This window comes from Solenopsis invicta, chromosome 16, assembly GCF_016802725.1.
Source record: "Solenopsis invicta isolate M01_SB chromosome 16, UNIL_Sinv_3.0, whole genome shotgun sequence".
Classification (NCBI taxonomy): Eukaryota; Metazoa; Arthropoda; class Insecta; order Hymenoptera; family Formicidae; genus Solenopsis; species Solenopsis invicta.
In genome coordinates this window covers 11,837,789-11,857,978 of record NC_052679.1, presented here as the reverse complement: position 1 = coordinate 11,857,978, position 20,190 = coordinate 11,837,789, and the positions used below count along the sequence as shown (strand labels likewise).

The window sequence follows — 20,190 nt, the reverse complement described above, 5'->3', positions numbered from 1 at the left end:
CCATCCAAGGTGATAATATTCAAACTGATAATATTAGTAAATAGATCTTTTGAAATCCTATAACTTTTATCTAAAACACTTTTTTCTAAAATGCTTAGTTTTCGAGATATTTTGTTGTTCCGGTACTTTTTCTCCACCTGTATATGTATATATGTATATATATATACACACACACACACACACACTCACACACACACACACACTCACACACACACACACACACACACACACACAGGGTGGAGGAAAAGTACCCGATAAATACATGTGTGTGTGTGTGTGTGCGCGTGTGCGTGTGTGTGCGTGTGTGCGTGCGTGTGTGTGTGTGTGTGTGTGTGTGTGTGTGTGCGTGTGTGTGTGTGTGTACATATATATATATATATATATATATATATATATATATATATAGAATGACAAAGTAATAAATATATTGTGTTATGCAATACATCTTTAAATTAAAAAAAATGAAAAATTAATAAACAAAGTGGATAAACAAATTAAAGAAAAAACTGTGCACACATAACGTTAAAAGAAGAAACAAGACAAAGAAAAACTAAATTGTAGAATAGTTTTATTTTTTATAACACAAAATAAAAATTAAGTTTATAACAAATTACTTCCTTTAATATAACAAAAAGCATTGAGTCTATATTATATTTACAGAGATCAACTGTTGACCAATTTATGTTACATGTTAAATTAGCTAAATAAAATAAGTAAATAATAATAATTTTATTTAAAGAGCAATTAGTTATCTAGTTTACATTGATCACTTCGATATACTACTAACAATAAATAGTATATCTGTACCAAATCGCTTGATATTAGTACGCGTATCAAAGTACTCGGTATAAACTAGGTAAATATCTTTATTGACCTTTGAATAAAATTATTTTATTAAAATGGTGTTGATCGCTTTCACTAAGATCTGTTACATTTTTATGCATGTATTGTAAACAAATCTGTATGTATTTAGTAGCAATTGCTTGAATTAAATGAACAATATGATTATCAATTCCAATTTGGAATTGATATTGAATCAACATCAATTTCATTAATTATCATTTTGTGCTCGGAGAAGAGCGGAATAAAGATTTAACCCTTTATTTAACTTATTTATTAATACTTATGCTAATTAATACTTAATACGTAAAATTATTTGTAATTACCCATGAAATGTTATTTTTTTCATTAATCTTGACGTTATATATTTGCAGCTTTATTAATATTGCTTTTACAATTTATTGCACCGCTGCAACGTATGGGCATTTTGATATTGATAGATTTTAATACTATTTTATAGGTTTATAACTTTATATGAATTTAAAAAGAAGTATATACAAAACCCAACTTGTTTGACATATTTGGTTTAGTTTAAAAAATATGTACTTACAAGGGGAGGATCAGAGAGGAGTCACCCTGGGATTTTAATCCCAATTTGTTTAGTTATTCTGGAGACAAAGTAAAAGATTACGTCTCCCGGCGTTTCATCGAATAGGCCTTAGTTTCGAAATAATAAATTTGTGAAAATTGGCCATACCACGGCGCGCCATATGTGCCTTCCTGGTAACTGTTCTCGCAACCAATGCAGTCGGCTCCGTGCGTTAGTTGCTTCACAATCGTGAGATCCGGGTTCGCTCCCGGATGTGTGCAATATTTTTTTTTATTTTTAATAAATGTATTTATTTATCTTGATGATATTAATATAGTATGCAAATTTCTAAAATAGAAAATTTAATTTAATATTATTTTCTAAACTTCAATTTAAATTTAATTTGAAGGGAATTTGAATTCAAGTAATAATATTTGAAATAATAAATAGGTAATAATAATAATATATAAGTTATTTGAAATGGATATCATATAAAGGCAACATATCTAAATTTTCAAATTGTTTCAAATATAAAATTTAATTAAAAATAATATTAACAGTATTTTAAAATTCTAGTTTTTAAAATAATTAATCGTAAAAGAAGAATAATAAACATCTGATTGTGAATGTGAATGTAAATACTTTTATTACAAAAGTTAATTATTTATGTATTGCAGATTTATTACAAAATTAAATTATTTTGATGGGGAACAATTACTTGGATGATAAACATCATAAAAACATTTAAAGCATATAAATTTTCTACAGTTTGCACAATGAATAAATGAAGGAGTATTATATATACATTTATTTTTTCGTAAGTCCGGGGGGAAGCATATTTCGTTGACGTTTTGAAACACATTTCTTTCAGGAATTAATTTCGATGCAAACCAAGCGTACTTTATCATATCTGTAAAAGCTCTCGCTGATAACTGAATGAAAATTTAGATACGTTGCCTTTATATGTTATCCATTTCAAATAACTTATATATTATTATTATTATTACCTATTTATTATTTTAAATATTATTACTTGAATTCAAATTCCCTTCAAATTAAATTTAAATTAAAGTTTAGAAAATGATATTAAATTAAATTTTCTATTTTAGAAATTTGCATACTATATTAATATCATCAAGATAAATAAATACATTTATTAAAAAAAAAAGAAAAAAAAAATATTGCATACATCCGGGAGCGAACCCGGATCTTACGATTGTGAAGCAAGCACCTAACGCACGGAGCCGACTGCACTGGTTGCGACAACAGTTACCGGGAAGGCTCATATGGCGCGCCGCGGTATGGTCAATTTTCATAAATTTATTATTTCGAAACTAAGGCCTATTCGATGAAACGCCGGGAGGCGTAAATTTTTTTTGTCTCCAAAATAACTAAAAAACTTGGGATCAAAATCCTAGGGTGACTCACTTGGTCCTCCCCTTGTTAGTGCAATATAGTGTAGACAGTACACTCGTAAAAGTACAAAACGCCATATTACTGTGGCCAACCAATCACATTTAGCGTAGTAACCCCCACCACTTAAATGATCTTGCACTCCCTCTTGTTATTTCTTACCTCCATGGTCTACTGTATACTAAATGAGTCTACTATATATTAAAAATATATATTTCATAACGTAATAAAGATTCCTAATAAGGTTTTGTTGTGAAATATGATTCTGTTAAATTGTTGTTAAAAGTTTTCATTTTAATAATTTGATTATATACCAAAGATAAAAACTTAGTAAAGATTAGCCTAATGCAAGCTTTTATTGTGACATAACATTTCACTAAATTTTTACTAGAATCTTTTGCTTTACAAAATTAATGTTTCTATCATATACTGAGAATGAAAACTTAGTACAGATTAGCACAGGTTATTACACAAGATTTTGTTGTGAAATAAGATTTCATTAAATTATTGCTAAAATCTTTCGTCTTACTAAATTATCAAATTATCTTGATAATAAAAAATTTTGTTAAAATAATGGCTCCTATACAAGGTTTATGTTGTCATTAATTTAAAGTGGCATGTGCTTTTACTAAAATCTTTACTATGTTTTCATTTTTAGTATATGATAGATTCACTAATTTAGTAAGGCGAAAGATTATAGCAACAATAAAATAGAATCTTATTTTACAACAAAACCATGCCTAGGGATTTTTGTTAAGCATTATAGAATGTTTATTTTTAGTAGACTCATTAACTTAATTATGTAAAAGGTTTCAACATTATCATATTTTAAATATACAAGTGTATTTTATAATTAAAACAAAGTATAATTTTAAATTTTGCACGTTATTTTTTTAACACAAAACTTGCACAGCGCATGCTCAGATTGCTGCGTTTTATTGATATGACAGATTTTGTAACTTATATAATCGTCCGCGAAAAAAATTTAACCTTTAAACACCCCGTAAAATACGTAAATACGTTTTCCGGTCTGGGAGACTTTTTTTCAACTTTGAGAAGCTATAACTTTGGTTCTAATCAATATTTTTCAACAATCTCTTTTTCAAATAAAAATTTAGAATCTTGAAAATGTGACTGTATGTGATTGACATTGCCAAAAAATGATTTATTGTGAAGTTATAAAGATAAAACCATCAAGCAAAAATGAAAAATTGTTCAAACATCTAGTTTTCCTTTAACCCTTAAACACACCGATTCCGTAAAATACGTAAACACATTTTTGAGTATGGAAGACTTTTTTAACTTTGAGAAATTATAACTTTGGTCCCAATCAATATTTTTCAACGATCTTTCTTTTACACAAAAGTTCAGAATCTCAAAAATGTGACTGCATAATCGGTATTGCCGAAATCTGGTTTATTGTTAAGTTATAAAAGAAAAACCATTAAGCAAAAATTAGAAATTTTTCAAAAATTTACTTTTCCTTTAAAAAAATTGTATCTTCGCAACAAAAAACTTTTAAGGATTTGCAAATACGGCGTTTTAAAGCTAAAGAGTCATACTTTCTAAAAATAATTATGATATTGTTATTTTTTTTTTAAGTATAATTAAATAACAAGGAAGGTATGATGTATTTTTGTATGTCTAAAAATCCACTTAAAAAAAAAATTGTATCTTTGCAACGAAATATTTTTAAAGACTTTACAATACGGTGTTTAAAGCTAAAGAGTCATACTTTCAAAAATAAATTATGTCACTGCTATTTCTATTAAAAAATATACTTACGTAACAAGGCGAATATGAGGTATTTTTGATAAACTTAAGGTGTCTAAAATTGAAAATTTATGCGTTTTATAATATATTTCGGACCCTACGCAGAAGTCCTCTTTTTTTTACGGCACTATAGTATTTTAACTTTAGACAAAGTAACATACACGAAAGGATCTATTTGATTGTGTTTTGTCCAATTTTTTTTACATAAGATTACTCACAAAAAAGTTTCATTCACACATTATATGGGTCGCATTGACCCTAACAAAACTTTGCTGCCGTGCCGTTCAAATTCTAGTTGACCGAAAAAGTTGATCAACCATATCAATCAAGAGGAGCTTTCAAACTTTTTTACTTTCTGGTCTCCTATCTCATTCCGTTTTCACACAGCAAGCGTTTGAAACTTTATATGGGGTTTCTTAGACTTATGTGTTTAAGGTTTAAAAAATTATATCTTTGCAATAAAAAATTTTTAACGATTTTACAATACGGCGTGTTAAAACTAAAGAATTGTACTTAAAATAAATTATAGCATTGTTATTTGTTTTAAAAAGTATAATTATGTAGAAGAAGAATAGAAGAATATGAGATATTACGGGGGGGAGGAGGAAGAGAGAGGATGTGAAAAGTTCTGAATCCCATGAATATCTTAAAAACCAAACATTTCTGAAAAAAATATTTTAGACAAAAGTTATAGAATTTAAAAAGATCTATTTACTGATAATATCAGTTGGACTTTGGATGGCATCGCCAAAGTTATGTCAAGGTCACATTGATTTTATTTATTGAAATATTCTATTTTTTATTTCAAAATTTAGCAGTTGATGCCAAAAGCTTTTTAAATTTTATTTCAAATGAAAATAAAGTTTATTTTCATTAATTACTTTTTGAGTTATAAGGATTGGAAGTTATAGGACCGCTGTCATTAGCATTGGATTGTAATAGATCACCTGTACAAGTGATTGGTAGGAGGGACAATTACTTCTCATTGGTAGGATAAAAACTAATCACAGTCAATTATTTACTCAGTGAGCGGTAGTGCTATTTAATGCAACCCAAACTAAGCTGAAGACAATAAGCTAGAGATCTTTCTTGTCAAATTTATTCGGCTGCTATACGTCTTTTTTGAGACTTGTGACTGGAGTTTAAAATAATCACAACAATTCTTACTTTCCGAAAGCGTATCCCTTTTTGATGGTGCATGGATGCGGTAAGGTAAATGACTATAACTTCGTCAGCGGATATAATTTCGTCAGGACTTCTTAAAATTAAATAAATTAAGCAATTTTGCACATGTCGACTATATTTCCCGATTTAAAACGATTTGAACACTTTTCATCGTCTCAATACAGAAATTTTAAACCAAAAGACGAATAAAAAAAAAGGATATATTTGTTTATCCTAACGCGGCGTTGCCGCGGCGCTACTGAGTAGTGGTAGTCACGCACAAGACTTAGTGACAAGCGGACGGGTCTTAAGGTTATAAATTTCGATTGGTAAGTAAATTTAATTTTATGTTCATGATTTTACATAAATTAAGTTTGGATTAAATATAGAAAAAATTTTCGTTCAACTTTTTACATTATTTATTTAAATAAAGTGAGTGACGAAATTATGTGTCCTTAAATTGTCTCGTGTCTCTTATTTCATCACACTGACGAAATTAAGTGAAAATGCTTACGGAGTAATTGTAAGTTTTTACATGTGTAAAAAATATTTTAATTTTTTAAAATAATTTTTTCAAAAGCGCTAATAGAGTTTACAATACTAAGATTAAATTTCGTTATAAAATTATCTTGCGTTTTATCAAAGTTATCTTTAATTTTTGAGATGTCAATTCGGTATGACGGAATTAGATACATTGTAGTTTTTACTCGAGTGGATATAACTTCGTCAAATACATTTTATTAATAAAAGTCTAAAAAAAGAACAAACAAACGTCATTTCATACCAGCGTTCACTTATTCTATCCTTGAATACTACCAACAATTATTATTTGTCCTTATTAACGTAGAAAAGAAATAATATTGAATGACGATATTATATCCAACTTAAATGATATTTGTCCCTTATTTCGTCACTCGACAAAAATACACAGACAGAAAAAGTTACTTAATATCAAAATGTATTTATTCGAGAGGTATTAATCACATATTTATTTGTATTAAAAATTCATATTTAATTTTATTTAATTGTAAACTTTAAATTTTTAATACAAATAAATGTGTGATTAGTACCCCTCAAATAAATATTTTTTTATATTAAGTAATTTTTCTGTCGGTGTAGATACTGACAGTATTAAATAAACTCAACTATTATGCCATACATTTTTTATTTTAATTAATATAACAAATAATTAAACTGATTTTACTACAATAAATTTAATCAACTCAATTGCTACGTTTATTTTTCTATTTATACCTGTATCTCATTTTTATAGAAGTTTTGAAGATGGAGGAACGGAAGAAGTCCCAAATCAAAAAAAAACCTAAACAAAATATTATATTCTAGTCTACGAAAGAGAAGAAATAGTTAAAAAAATCTTGCCACCCATGCTCTTGAATAGTAGAGGGATTTATTCTGTAAACGTTGATTAATGGTATTTACATATAACGGTGATAACAGATGTAAGAAAAAATTTAATCTACGAAAGAGAAAACATTATTAAAAAAATCTAGATTTTTTTATTTTTTTTACTTATGCTCTTAAATAGTAAAGGAATTTATTTCATTTTTTTTTATTTTTCAAAACGTAACAAAATGTTCTCAAAATGTAACAAATTAATATAAAAACTTACATATAATATAATTTTTGTTTTATAAAAATAATAATTTATGTTTTGATAATATACTTAAACGTTGATTAATGATACATAAATATTAATGGTGATAATAGATGTAAGAAAAAAATTCTTTTAATTGACTGATGAACAAGACTGATTATTAATAAAGAGTCATTTAATTGTTTTAATTTTAATTTTCTTTTATACATCCAATATTTAAACGTCCTAATTCAATTGATGGAATGACGAAGTTGAAACCTACACAATATAGGTTATGCCTATGACGGAATTACGTACACGGAATGACGAAGTTAAAAATAATACCGTTTTTCCTGACGAAATTAGATACAAAATAGAGGTTTGAAAAAACTACTTTTTTGTTATAATTATCAATAATTTATACATTTGATACACTTTTTCATGATCAGATTCGTTTTACCCGATAATAAATTCCCTCCATAGGAAAAACAACCAAAATATAATACTTATTTTGAGGTCATAATGCATTTACACCGTTAACGTGACGAAGTTATAGTTATTTACCTTAATCGTTGAAGATCTTACAAGTGATAGAACTCTTTAACTAAATTTTTAGAAAGAAAAACAATGAATATATCTGAATTTATTGTTATTCCTACTGTATAACGTTTTGAAGACATAAGTTAAAGATCGAGTTAGACAAGATAGTCTTGCAACAGCGATAAATCCTAATAAAAAATTAAATTAATAAGGCTCAGTTTTATATTATATAGTTAACTTATGGTTAAATTTAACTTAAAGTTTTAATCAATAAGCTTCACTTATAGCATTATCATGGATGAAGCCCATTGGATAAAACATTAGGTAAAATTTAACTAGTTAATCAGATAATGAAAAACCGAGCATTAAACATTAATTGTAAGTGGCTTCAAGAATAACTATTAGGTGCGCAACTAAGTTCTCGCTGTTTTTTTTATGAAAATGCAACTTTATTGTGAAAAAATGGTTACAAATGAATTATTTAAAGTATTGCCCATCGCTAGCTACAACTTTTGCCCATCTTTCTGGCAGAACTCGAATACCGTTACAGTAAAAGTGTTTGTCTTTTGAGGCTATCCACGAATCAAGCCATTTTTCGATGTCTTTATATGAGCGGAACTGCTGATTAGCCAGATCATGTGCCACCGAACGGAACAAGTAATAATCGGACGGCGCAATATCTGGGGAATATGGCGAGTGGGGTAGGACTTCCCATTTGAGCGTTTCCACGTAGGTTTTAACGGGTTTGGCAACATGAGGCCGAGCGTTGTCATGCAGTAGAATCACTTTGTCGTGCCTCTGCTCGTATTGTGGCCGTTTTTCGCGCAGTGCTCGGCTCAGTCGCATCAATTAAAGTCGATACTGTTCCCTAGTGATGGTTTTGTTCGGTTTCAACAGCTCATAATAAATAACACCGACCTGATCCTACCAAATACACAGCATAATCTTCGCAGCGTGGATATTCGGCCGAGCCGACGACGTAGAAGCATGACCGGGCAGTCCACATGACTTTCTTTTTTTTTATTGGTTGCTGTAATGAATCCATTTTTCATCACCCGTCACGATGCGATGAAGAAAACCCTCCTTTTTTTTACCGTTGGAGCAGTTGGTCACAGGTGAAAAAACGACGCTTAACATCCCTTAGCTTCAAATCATAAGGAACCCAAGTTCCTTGCTTTTGAATCATTCCCAACGCATGCAATCGCTTGGAAATAGCTTGGCGGGTAACTTTTAATGCTGAAGCAAGCTGTTCTTGCGTTTCGCACGGATCCTCATCGAGCAATGCCTTCAATTCAGCGTCTTTGAATGTTTTTGGCCTTTCTTTACGCGGACGGTTGTCAACATCGAAATCATCGTCTTTGAAGCGACGGAACCAATCACGGCACGTTGTTTCATTTAGAGCAGCATCTCCATAAACTTTTGGAGCTTTCGATGCGTTTCAGTCGCTGTTTTCTTTGAATGAAATAAAATCAACACTTCCCGCAAATGACGATTATTTGGCACAAAATCAGACATTTTCACACAATCAAAAGTATATGACGCCAAAACAAAATTACTAACGTGTCAACGCGGTTTGTTTACCATATGTCTAAGCTTGGTTTATGACGTTTTGGATATGTCTAATTCGACCAGCACTTACTGCTGGAGCCAAACTATTGTCTAGTGACAAACAGCGGGAACTTAGTTGCGCACCTAATAACGTACTTTGTATTTAATAGTCAAGGACGATTTAAAAATTGTATATAACAATTTAGAAAATTTCTACTAACTTTTATACATAATTCTATATATATTAATAAATAATTGTACATATATATGTATCACGAATTATGTTTTCTACAATTATTTATAGTTTAGTTGTGAAGAAAGTGAAAATAGTGCGCCGCTCGTGGCATTGGTAACACGGCTTGGCGAGTCGAAACGTAAGAGGTAACATGGCAACACTGTTTGACGAGTTACAGTTTCAAACGGAAGAGGATAGTTCAAGAGAAAAAGAGACTACTTGAGAGAGAAGGAAAGAGGAAAGAGCGTTCTCCATCGGCTCCCGCGGTCGGTAGGCCGGACCGTCCGACGAGGCTTGCGACTGCGAGCACTTGATTTATGACTATAAATTTAGAGGGCAACGTAAGACCGTACTTAAGATGATCTTGAAAATAAGTCACGACTATGAATATGGTCCTAGAATCTCCCTATAATTACACCAGCGCCGCTGTTGTAAAATCTAGGAACTATCTCTGTAGCTATAAGCCTTCTGTTTATCATTGTGCATCTCTATTTTGCGTGCAGATACGCATATAATTTTATGCAAACAAAAACTTTTTCGAAGCTTTCGATCTAAGTTCCAATGATTTAGTGTTATTCTATCACCTGTCCGAAGAGTGGCAGTGTTTCGATTTGCCCAGGAAATCTGTACATCTGTTAGATTAACTGATATTGTCGTAGCTTGACAGCTCTACGGTCTAGATAAGTGCAGATGTGATTATTATTGTACTTCTTAATTTTTTTGTTATAAATATTAAATTGACTTTTCCACTCTAGATTAACATGTATATTTTAATTTTGTAAAAGCATTTTTGATTCTGTAAATCCAATTCGAAGAAATTGTTTGCAAAGAAAATGTCGGTAATTGTATCAGTTCAGCATCCTCTTAAATTTCTTGAATCCTGAATGGACGTATCCCGTTTGGGCACGTAACGATTAGAAACCGTACGTTGGTAGGGGACTGAGACGGAGCGGTTGCGGGAGGGGGGTGGGGCATAGGCCCAACCCTTTGCACACACCTCCCGTGTGTGCGTGTGTGCTAGTGCGGTTTCCAATCGTTACGTGTTTGAATGAGTGTCACCCGTCCTAACCTAATTACAAAACTTTAACTTATTAATTTTTTTAATTGAAAATTTACCTACGTAACAGAAAAAAGAAAAAATACGTTTCTGTATAAAAAAACAATATTTTTGTTATTGTAAATTTAATTTACATAAAACATATTAACTTTTTTTATACAGGCTATCATTTTGATCCTTCTGTATACACATTGGGGTTTCGGGAACTCCATCTATATTTGTTATTGCAATTTTTGTAAAACTGGAAATACTTCAATTAACTTTTTTTTAATTGATGGAAAATTGGCCTAGAAACAGGCACGTAATTTGTAAAAGTCTATAAAATTAACAAGTTTCAAGATATACGTGTTTAAAGAAAATAATTCTAAAAACGTGAAAATTTCTTAATTTAATAAATTTTTTTTAAATCTTAAATACATCGATCCTGTAAAATACGAAAACACATTTTTGGGTTTGGGAGACTTTTTCAACTTTGAGAAGCTATAACTTTGATTACAATCAATCTTTTTCAACAATTTTTTTAAATAAAATTCTAGAATTTTAGAAATGTGACTGCATAATGGGCATTTCTGAAAAATGATTTATTGCGGAATTATAAAAGAAAAACAATTAAGCAAAAGTGAGAAATTGTTCGAAAATTCACTTTTCCTTTAAAAAATCTTATTTCCACAACAAAAAACTTAAGAATTTTAAAATATGTCGTTTTAAAGCTAAAGAGTCATACTTTTAAAGAAATGATGTTATTGTAATTTCCATTAAAAGATATATTTACATAACAAGGCGAATATGAGGTATTTTTGATTAATTCAAGGTGTCTAAAATTGAAAATTGATATGTTTCATAATATATTTCGGACCTTGCGCAGAAGTTCCCCTTTTCTACGGCAATATAATATTTTAACTGTAAACAGAGTAACATACGCGAACGGACTTGTTCGAACATGTTTTGTCCTGTTTTTTTTTTATATAAGTTTACTCATAAAAAAGTTTTACTCACACCCAATGATAGTTCCACAGACCCTAATAAAACTTTGCTGCTGTGCCGTTCGAATTATACTCACATAGCACGTAATATTGCAGTGATATCACAGTAATATTGCAATATCACAGAAATATTACATGTTACTGTGAAATATCACAGGAATATTGCTGATATATTACACGTTGATAATAACATTAAAATATTTCAGTGATATTGTGCAATATATTATTGCAATATTTAATCCTAAAAAACAAGGTAATGTCAAACCATGGTAGAAAGACAAGGGTATGCTTTTGCGCATTGTAAGATGGCTAGCCAATGAGAAGCTGTATCTTGTTCACGCTAACTAGGGGAGTCCGCGACAATTGACTCACCGATTTTAATAAAATTTTATGGGTGTGTAGAATTCACTCACCCCTTTACTGTGGTAAAGCCGTTCGTTGCGAAACTTAGGCATTCTCGAGAAAATAACAATTAAATATTTCCAGCATCTCTAGTACCATTACAGAAGAACGGTTGTCGAGTTGGCGATGTAGCGTAGGTCGTTAAAATGTCGATTATTACGCGTGGGGTTCCAGGTTCGATCCTCGTAAATAAGATTTTTTTTTTTTTAATTTAAATCTTATATTTTTAAATTGTTATATATAATTTTTAAAGTTTTTTTCATTATTTAATATAAAATGTTATTAAATAATAACATTTATAACATTATTATTATTATATTATTATTATAACATTATTTTGTTATGTTATGTTGTTATGTTATGAAGTTCGTTTTCCAAATTCTTTTAATCAAATGAAATGTAAAGACTGTGCACATGAAATGTTAATGATTATATGTGCATGGTGCAATGAAGCATTGTGTTTTAATTGTTTTTACGACAAGTATCACCCTAAAAACTGTAAATTAATTGTATAATACTTATTGTAAATTTTTATTGCAAATATATTTTTTGTGTTCATGAGAACATGACTTTTAATTTATTTAATAATAAAAGAGCATGTTTAAATTCCTTGATTTTTTTTTAAATAACATTTTATATTAAATAATGAAAAACACTTTAAAAATTATATATAACAATTTAAAAATATAAGATTTAAATTAAAAAAAAAAAAATCTTATTTATGGGGATCGAACCTGGGACCCCACGCGTACTAATCGACATTTTAACAACCTACGCTACATCGCCAACTCGACAACCGTTCTTCTGTAATGGTATTAGAGATGCTGGAAATATTTAATTGTTATTTTCTCGAGAATGCCTAAGTTTCGCAACGAACGGCTTTACCACAGTAAAGGGGTGAGTAAATACTACACACTCATAAAATTTTATTAAAATCGGTGAATCAATTGTCGCGGACTCCCCTTGTAAGTTAGGTCACATTAAGCGGCAAATTAAACTGTTCTAATAATGGGCATTTTCCAACAAGCGACACAATTGGTACAACAATAACACAGTAAATAATTTTATTCTTGTTCATTAATAATAATATTCTTGTTATTCACTATGCTGCACTGTGTCTTTCCGTGTGAAAAACATTTAATATTAACTTAATAATATTAATAAATTTTGCACAATTTAACATTAATTCAATATTAAATTACGGAAAAGTGTACAGTTAGGAGCTAAAAGGTTGCAACACTTTTTTTTGATGGTTTTTGGAATGTAGACTTGCTCATCAAACGGCGAACGTAATTGCTTGAATCCACAGGTAAGAACCAATTACGTTCGCCGTTCGATGAGCAAGTCTACATTCCAAAAACTATCAAAAAAAAGTGTTGCAATCTTTTAGTTTCTAACTGTATATCTTAAGATATTTGTTAACTTTTGTAAATTTTATTTATAACTAAAAATTTATTTTTAAATAATCAATATATGTATACATTCTAATAATTGTTATTTCTAAATAAATTTATTTTAAAATAATTTATACATTTAGATTGAAAGGTATTAAAAAACAAAACTTTTAACAACATATATTTTGAGCATTTACAGTATTTATATATTATAACAAGAAATTAATGTACAAGCAATAAATGGTTAATAAATATTTAAGAAATACTATTTTTGCCAAGGAGATAAGTACGAGCCGCACAACACATAATATTGCAACAATATTAAGATATTGCAGTAATATTACAGCGATATTGTAATATTGCAGCGATATTACAGAAATAATAAAACGCGTTATACCACATTGTAATATTGCTATGACATTGCAGCAATATTGCAATATGATATTTCACATTGTAATATTGCAGAAAATTATTAAAATATTGAATGCGATATATTACATTATAATATTGCTATGATATTGCAGCAATATTGCAATGATATACCCAGATAGCATACAATATTTATGATAAATATTAATAAATATTTATTATAAATATTTTTTATAACATTTATTGAAATATCATATTAAAAAAAAAATATTATCCGACCAGGCTTTAAATCCGATCCCCCAACTATCCGGGAAGAATGTCTTAGCTAATTTGACCACCGAGATACTTTGTAATATTTATTGAAATTTTGGCAGCTGGAAACCTGCTACCAACACGCGCGCGCGCGAGTACACAGGCAAGCTACGGACACCGGCGTTAGCCTGAGCGCCGTTGTCAGTTCAGGTGCCGTCATTAGACGGCCGCGCGGCGCAGCGCTTGCTCGAGAGTTGAATGCATCCACTGACAGCATATTAACACGCTACCGCGACGAGTCAAATTACGCACCTTTAAGACCGAAGCTGAACTCCTTAGGCCCTTTGATCACGAGAATGTCAGCTTTAAAGGCGCGCTCCCTGTAGGTCCTCTATTTTTGTGCCGACTTTATGCACGCTTCAACCTGCCACGGAAACGTCGCCAGGACTGTCTTGGTCCCTATCCTCACCCGGATTATCCGGGGTGTGCCTGCTTCGGCCACGGAAAAATTCTCGATGCTTTTTTTTACGTGAGGAAATCCATCATCGATATCCTTCCCATGGATACCACCGCGCAACGGTTTCTCCTTCTCATGAGTCGCGTGCAATAGTGGCGAACATCTCCCACATCTATCCCCTGCGGCCCACCCATCTCGGTAGGGAATGCACTCTCGGCTCTTCCTCACTAAGGCCGGAGGGTTACGAAACCCGAGCGTACGCCCGAACTCTTCTCCTTTCTTTTTTTTTCTTCATGCAAGGGGCATTCGGCACCCGCTCCTTCTCCCTCTTGGCGTCCTCCTTCTGCGAGATCACTTCCTCACAGAAAGAGGTTGAGACGTTCTCGATCCAGGCATCTTGTTCCTGTTGTGGAGGCTGATATTAATCGATCTTGACAAGGACCGACATGTGGCTTTGCACTGCCAAGCTCTGCACCAGAGAGCAGGGCACGCAGATTACGTTGGATACATTCACCGCGTCCATCAGCATTCAGACGGTCACTCCGCCCATCTGCATAAATTATTTTTGAGATGGCCTTGGATGGCGCCCAAAGGCGCCTAGAAAAATGCGGTCACTTACTGAGATCGCAGTGCGCAGTGATCGTACCGATCACTTCGAGGACGCCTGGCCATGCCCGCGAAGCTGAAGAAGAAGAAGAAGAAAGAGAAAAGGAAGGAGCACATCCGCCAACTATTTGGCAGTGACCTGAGCGATCTCAGTAACTGACCGCATTTTTCTAGGCGCCTTTGGGCGCCATCCAAGGCCATCTCAAAAATAATTTATGCAGATACACTTGCATATCTACACTTGTAAATAAACAGCAACTTTTAAAGCACACGTTGTAAACTACGAGTTTACATTTAATTTATAGACCTTTTGATTTGACCAATTCTCTGCGTTACTCACAGCAATAATTGATGAAGTTACATGAGTCTCATTCACAGTTGACGCGTATTTGCAGTACAAATAATGTGACCGAAATGTACTTTAACCTAACCTAACCTAACAAATGAAAATAACGACATTACTGGTCAAAAACAGTTTTTATTGCTCAATAATTTTTTCTAGGTAAATTTATAAACACTTACAAGATTTCTTCTAAACTGCGCGCTGCAATTTTGCTGGATTAGAGACATGTGCAAGCATAAAAAAAATAATTAAATTAATTAGCAATTTAATTTAGTGATATTACATTTGTTCTTCTTTAAAGCTGTGTTTGAAGTTCGGCAAAAATTGCAGCGCGCAGTGTAGGGGAATGTATATAAATTCACCTAGTAAAAATTATTTGAGCTAAGTGCTTGAGTAAGAGTTGCTTTCGACCAGTAATACCGTATTTGTTCTTTTAATTTGTTATTAAATTTCTCAATCATTCCCAATATTAGAATTATTTGTATTGCAACGTTATATGACTTTTAACATAAATTACTAATTTTATGACACATGTAGCAATACGTGGCTGCATAAAACATTTAGAAAAAATATTTAGAGATTATATAAAAATATGCATATGGATGGAAAAATAAAGCAAATTTTGATAAAAATTGTTATTTAACGTATTCAATTCATTCATAATTTTTATAGGATATAATATTATTAAAAGTTTAAATAAATGTGCTTTAAAAGTTAAAAAATGTTTTACATATTTTTCTGCAGTTGCTACATAACAAAGAGTGGTGTGCTTTACATCTCGGAATACAGCATTGTAGACACATCAACTGAATTTTTTAATCCATATTTTGAAAACAAAAACTGCATCAAGTTTTTTTTGAAAGCTAAAAAGATTTTTTGTACGTTCCTACGTCCATACTATCAATTTCTAAAATCATTTCAATAATAGTCCGAACAGATGTACGTAAAGTTTTAGTTGATAGGCGCAATTGCACAAGCAGTTTTATTAATTTTACAGCTAAGTCCAGCCAAGTCCTCTAAGAACTTTGCGCGAATTTTCTTTTTGTTCTGAGTATTAAGTGAATTTAAGATAGAGCTGTTAATACCGGACTAATGTAGTATTCCAAAAAAACCTCAAAGGCCAGCGACGCATGTTTCGTACGATACTAGTGGCACATTTGATCAAATATGTCAGTACCACTTTTTGCGGAATTATAAAAAAATAATCATTTTGGGCTTTTGTGTGGATATCATATTTTTCACTCTTATGCAACATCGATAAAAGTGAAACAATCAAAATTTATTTTTTGGGGAGCAAAACGAAAAAAGAACTTGATTGTTGCTATAAATAAATCGCGCAGATTTCTCTGTCGAAGGAGTTTTAAACACTTGCGGAATCTTTTTATTTTTGCGAGTTGTACCGCTCATCGTTAAAAAATATGCGGTTTTTAATTGCGGATCCCGATAGCACACGCGATTGATAGCACACCACTCACAGCGGCCGATGCCTAGAGTTTTTCTGTTGGTTGGGTTAGATAAGCCAAGATGATTGGTTGGTGGCCTATCGTATCGTGCGCTATCGGATCGCGTCCTTTAATTGCTGAGCAATTTGAATGGAACTGAACCAATTATCCCATGTTATGTTTTTTCCGTTACCATGAATCGACTCTGAAAGAGTTCGAATATAAGAAATAGAGATCGATTTGTTTGTTTCTCGGTTTAACACGGAACCTATATATGGCAATGCATTTATTATGTAAAAAGTTTTTACATCATTTATTATGACTATATTTATTACGTATTAATTAAGTTTTGAGCTTATACAAAAAGGACAACGTCCTCGAAAACTGAGCAGCTATTTGTCAATTGTGTAGTATTGATGTGGAATATAATATTTTTTACAATTTTCCAAAAACACTTATTCTAAATTTTGCGAATTAATGCTAATTTATCAACCTACATTCAGCGCAGGTTATTTTGTCGACAAATCTGATAAAATTACTCATAAAAAATACTAATAAAAACGTAAATCCATTACACAACATTGTTGCACGATGAATCGCTAAGAAACGCCTACTCCACGTTCTGATTGTATTGTTAGCTGTTGTTAATGTCAGCAAAATATAAGAGCGATGAAAACTTTTAATTCTCGTATATCTACATCATGCGATCTGTGATTGTCTTGCGTTTTACAGCTATTTCTGCATTCGTATTGTGCCACAATTATATTCAAAATATTGTCAGACATTAATAATGACTACGCTTCCATAGGGTTTATGACCGTGGCTGCATTTCCTCCAAATAAACGAATCACATGAGGATCTGTTGAATGGCCATCCTCACGTTTCAGATGTTATTGTTGTTCATTTGTAGCGGTTTGTTTAAACTTCCCGCGTGGCATACAGAGTTGCCGCTGATGCACCGATTTGCAGCACACCGCTGCCAGAAAGAACAGCATTCGCTAGCACCCGTTGGCACTTTCTCCCCACTCATCGGCCTGCGTCGAGCAGCCGAGGCGCTGAATGGGGACTCCTTCTGTCTCTTTCTCTCTTGAGCGGTCTCTCTATTTCTCGACCTATCCTCTTCTGACTCGAGCGTTCTCTTTCTCTCGTATTACAGGCACAGCTCTTGGTCTAAGAGGCGTCAACGGAAGAAAGAAGCCAAACGCTATCTTACTCATTTACATAACAATTAATACGCTGGCATCTTAGACAGGTACAATCACAGATCTATGTACAGAGGGGGAGACGCCTGAACCGCTAGTCAAGCGGCTCCCCGTTCTCCTCGTTGTCGCAAACCGGCAGCAGGACGATCTTGACGATCGGGCGCGTGAATTTCGACGTCGCCGTCCGGACGGTGACCACGCGAATTAGTCCATCCTCGGGATGAACTTGGACGATGCGCGTGAGCGGCCAGCGCGTAGGCGGCGTGGTCTCGTTCCGAATGAGGCACAGGCGTCCTACGTGGTAGTCGGCCACTCCTTTCAACCATTTGGGTCGATGGACGAGGGAGTGTAGGTACTCGCGGGATCAGCGCTCCCAGAAGTGATCGCGCATCCGCTGCAGAAGCTGCCAGCGAGTCAGACGGTTGACAGGCAGTTCTGTCAGCGAACTCAGGCACAGCTGTTAACGGTCCCTCTGTCAGGAAGTGGCCGGGCGCCAAGGCCGACAAGTCCTCAGGATCGTCGGACAACGCCTGGAGCGAACGAGAATTTAGACATGCTTCCACCTAAGCGAGAAGGGTGCTCATCTCCTCGAAGGTCAAGGTGGAATCACCCAGGACTCGCCGCAGGTGGTGTTTCAATGATTTCACCGCGGCCTCCAAAATACCGCCGAAGTGCGGTGCCGAGGGAGGATTGAACTTTCACTGAATCTGCTCTGTCGCCAGTTGTCAGACGATCCGGCGCAGTTCCTGGCTGCCCTCGGTGAAGAAGGCCTGCAACTGGGCGTCGGCGCCGACAAAGTTTATCCCGCAGTCACTTCGGATTGTGTGATAGAGACCATGACGCGACACAAATCGACGTAAGGCAACCAGGAAGGCGTCGGCGGTGTAGTCCGACACAGCCTCGAGGTGGACCGCTCGAGTGGTTAGGCAAATAAATACGGCGATAAATTTGTACGAGCGCTGTCCACGTCCCCTGCTTGTCCGCAGCTGAATGGGCCCGACGTAGTCCACGCCAATATTGAGGAAAAGCCGTGCGAGAGTTACTCGATCCCGCGGCAGACTCCCCATCAGCTGCTGCGGAATGGCCACCCGCCACCGCACGCAAGTAACGCAACGATGCAACCACCGCTTGACAACGGTTCTCCCGCGCGGGATCCAGCGTTGTCGGACCGCTCCAAGAGTCATTTGGACCCCGCCGTGCAGCAAACAGTGGTGGCTAGTCTCCACCACCAGACGTGTCAGGTGAGAATCGCCTGGGAGAATAACCGGATGTCGCTAATCATACGCCAGGAGCGAGTGCTTTAGTCGGCCACCCACGCGCAGAAGGCCTTGAGAATCTAAAAATGGACATAATCTTAAAAGTGAACTGGAAGTGGGTAGAGGTTGGTGTTGCTGAAGAGCTCTTAAGTCGGCCTTGTAATATCCAGGTTGGACTTGCCGGATCCAGATCAACTTGGCCTCTTCTATTATAGTTTGTCTACAGTCAGTTTAGGTCCGTCGGCAGGTCCGCGGAGAAGCCATCTACGACACCAGGCTGTCACACGCAGTAGCCGACGGAGTGACGAGAATTGTCGGAGCTCGTTAGGTTCCTCCACGAGAGCGGGTGCTCTTAAGAGAATCTTGGTAGCATGGATCAACAGTCTCTCCTCCGGCCAGCCATCCTCGTCGGCCATGGAAGCATCGCAGGGCCATGTCGATGGAGCCGTCTGGAGCCACGGTGGCCCCTGCCACCAAAGAGGATGTTTTACTAGCTCTCCGGGGGATAATCCACGAGAGGCGCAGTTGGAAGGATTCTCGAGTCCGGGCACGTTGTGCCACAGAGCGTCCGGGACCCTAGTTTGAATATCGGCCACGCGGTTGGCTACGAAGATCTTCCATCGGGTCGGGTGACCGCGTATCCATCCCAAGGCGACCGTGGAATCCGACCACAGATGAATTTGACGCCGATTTAGGCTAAGCGCGCAACAGACATGAGAGGTGAGCTTAGCCAGGAGAGAGGCGGCGCACAGCTCCAACCGAGGCAGCGACACCGTCTTCAGAGGAGCGAC

General features: G+C 34.3%; 1 protein-coding gene and 1 long non-coding RNA gene across 9 annotated transcripts in view; both read left to right on the top strand.

The window, feature by feature from the left end:
* The window catches only part of LOC105198174 (protein phosphatase 1L), a 269,334-nt gene that overhangs the window by 30,031 nt on the left and 219,113 nt on the right, over positions 1–20,190 (top strand). The window contains exon 2 of one of the 8 annotated variants that reach the window (XM_039459009.1): positions 9,815–9,977. The exons of 6 other annotated variants lie outside the window; for them this stretch is intronic. In XM_039459009.1, coding sequence (XP_039314943.1) covers positions 9,954–9,977 — 24 coding nt within the window. In that variant the 5' untranslated portion in view covers positions 9,815–9,953. Of the gene's footprint in view, positions 1–9,705; positions 9,978–20,190 lie in introns of all 8 variants that reach the window. One more of the 8 variants, XM_039459008.1, reaches the window with a different exon arrangement.
* On the top strand, positions 5,071–8,045 carry LOC120359806. Its single transcript, XR_005576593.1, has 2 exons — positions 5,071–6,048; positions 6,993–8,045. It is a non-coding gene; the product is annotated as an uncharacterized LOC120359806 (long non-coding RNA).